The 2,711-nt window shown below is 48.9% G+C and overlaps 1 protein-coding gene across 1 annotated transcript; it reads left to right on the top strand.

Annotated features, from left to right (window-relative positions):
• Positions 1 to 524: 524 nt before the first annotated feature.
• On the top strand, positions 525 to 2,414 carry LOC147881399 (FCS-Like Zinc finger 13-like). Its single transcript, XM_087369951.1, has 2 exons — positions 525 to 1,606; positions 1,822 to 2,414. Exons 1-2 carry the CDS (start codon positions 813 to 815, stop codon positions 1,991 to 1,993), a joined length of 966 nt encoding a protein of 321 aa, XP_087226077.1. The 5' UTR covers positions 525 to 812; the 3' UTR covers positions 1,994 to 2,414.
• The last annotated feature ends 297 nt before the right edge of the window (positions 2,415 to 2,711 follow it).

Genomic DNA, 2,711 nt, shown 5'->3' with positions numbered 1-2,711 from the left:
ATTAAAGTAATAAGAAGGGCAATATCTCATCTGAGCAAGTTCTACAAAGCCTAATGTGAACGACGGGCAAGCTGTGTAAATGTGTTTTAAGCTCATGAAGTTGGGTTTTTCTTTCTTTTCTTTAATATAAATGTTTCTTCCAAAAAAAATAAATTAAAATAGGCTATTAAAAATTGGGGATGAGTGGGGACAAAAAGATCCACGGGTGACCCGCCAGGATACAAGGGGGTGGGGCTGGGATGGGGAACCGTCAGTAGGCGGTGGGCGGGGTCTACCAATGAAGGCGACGGGTCACGGGTAAACGGGGTTACCGGCAGTAGGCGGTGGGAGGCACTGCACGGGCGGACAAGGCAAGGCCAGGGTCCATTGACGGGGGAGGCGTTAGGATTGACGGCGGGCGTTAGAGTAGACGGGGATTAATCGAGGTAAGGTCAAGGGTTAAATCAGGGTTGGGGTTAAGTCCATCTTTCTTCTTCATCTCCTTCGCGTTGTCCATTTTTAAGCCCAGAGCTTGTGAATCGCCATAGCCATAAATCCCCCTGCTTCTCGCCATAGCCAACTCCCCCATAGCCTCTCATCTCTGCTTCCTTTCTCAGCTCTCTTCCTTCCTCCATCGCCAATTGCTCGCCTTCCTACCCCCCAGAACTCTTCCCTCCTCTTCAATTTCCTCCCTCCTTCTCCATCCCTCGCCCGACTAGCTCCACAGACGATTGCCACACCCCCCATCCCTGAATTCCCCCCTTCGTTGCTTCGAAGCCCTTTCGCCACAACACGACGACAAGAGCTTCTTCCCCTTCCCCACTACGGGAGCTATGCTGGGCAAACGCCCTCGCCCCCTGCAGCGCACTGCCAGCCGATCGCAGTTCATGCCCAGCGACCCCTTCGATTCGGGCGACCAGCCCAAGCCTCCCAGTCCTGCTTTCGGGACGCCCCGCCAAGTGATCGGCTTCAATCCTGTCAATAAGAGCCCGGATTCTATCGAGAGCCCGCGGTCTGTGCTGGACCCGAGGGCTTTGTCTGGAATTATCAAGGTGGCTTCGCAAGAGAAGCAAGCGAGGTCTCCCAGGTCGCCAAGATCGGGGTTAGAGAGCTTGTTGTCGAGCCCGCGTTGTCCCTGGGATAGGAAAGGAAGCGAGGGCGTTGGTCTTGGGATCGTTGCTGCAATTCATGCGGAGGAGGAAGATGCTGCGAAGGCACGGGTGGTGGAGGTTGGGAAAGGGACTACAGGTCTCGTTTGTCAGGTTACCCCAGTGAAATGCTACTCAACTCGCTCTCCAACACAGAGCCAGCCCATTCCGATTGTGCAAATTCAACTGCAACCAAATTGCTGCGGTAGTAAGGAGCTTCAGCTGAGGAAGGCGAAGCACAAGGAGGAGCGCGCAGAGGCTTCGGGGTGCGGTAATCGGGGTCGAAGGGCTCATAACAGGAAGCTAAACGTGGGTGTAGATGATGAGGAGATGGAAACTCGGGAATCCATCTTCTCGACTGCGTCTCCAGCATCGAATTGCAGTGAGAACTGGGGCGATTTGCCAGCGGTTGATTTTCTCAATTCATGCTTCTTCTGCAAGCGCGGACTAGGCCCGGGGAAGGACATCTACATGTACAGGTATCATCTGCCTCCTCGGATTGCCCAGTTTCTAGCTATAATCCAGCCATCTCATTCAATCCTGCAACAAATTTAGTCATCTCATTCAATCCTACAACAAAATTCAGTGATCTCAATTCTTCGTTTTGCCCGATTGCAATCTCACGGAAGTACTTCCTCTTTCATCGAAGCTGCTTGAGTTTGTCTGATGATGGTCTTGGATTGTTTGATTACAGAGGTGATCGGGCCTTCTGCTCGATCGAATGCAGATATCAGCAGATCGTCATGGACGAGAGGAAGGAAAGATGTTCAGCAGCAGCCTTCAAGGGTGGAGCTTCTGTGGCATCTGGAGCCTCTAATCATCGCAATAACAGAGTCATGGCAGCACCCACAGCTACAGCTGCCTGAACTCTTAACGTACAATATGCCTGTATAGACAAATGAGCAAACATATAGATGTTGCTTGGTGCCCAGTTCTTGCTGCCTTCAGTATGTGGTCATATTACAAGCAAATGCTGCATACTCTACAGTTTTGGGCTACAAAGACTGTGGTGGTCCTTCCTTTTGATGTCTATATGCGTTACAGATCATACTCACCCTCTAGGAACCTGCTTTGAATCTTAACATTGTAGCAAGGCATAATCTTTAGCATTCCCTTTCCAAATTTTGGATCGGAGAATTTCAAGGGGGAACTCACTCTCTCCAGAGACAGTGTACTTGATTCTTTGCTCAAGAATTACAGGTCTCTTGACTCATAGTTGCATCTCTCACTGTCAACATGAGAAACCTTTCCTCACGGATGAACACAGAATTGACATTTATCATTCAAGCTAAGTGCTTTTAAAGCAGTGACTTCCGCGAGACTCTCATTTTGACAATCTGTTAAAAACTTGAATGTTGTTTTGAATCTTTACCATGTTTACAAGTTCAAGTACGACTTGTAGTTACAGGAACGTTCAAGTAGCAATTATATGTACAGGGACGATCCATCTTTAAAAGGACAACGATTCTTGTCCACGGAAGAGTTACAATTTTTAACATCTGCACTCTGTCAGAATTGCATCGGGTGTTTTGAGTTAAAATCGGATTCTCTACAATAATTGCGAAATAATAATCCGCAATATCG

Source organism: Dipteris shenzhenensis, chromosome 31 (genome assembly GCF_047967505.1).
Source record: "Dipteris shenzhenensis isolate YYH24624 ecotype China chromosome 31, Dip_SZ_1.0, whole genome shotgun sequence".
NCBI lineage: Eukaryota > Viridiplantae > Streptophyta > Polypodiopsida > Gleicheniales > Dipteridaceae > Dipteris > Dipteris shenzhenensis.
Note: the sequence above shows the minus strand (reverse complement) of the source record. Positions and strands in the feature narration are given on the sequence as shown.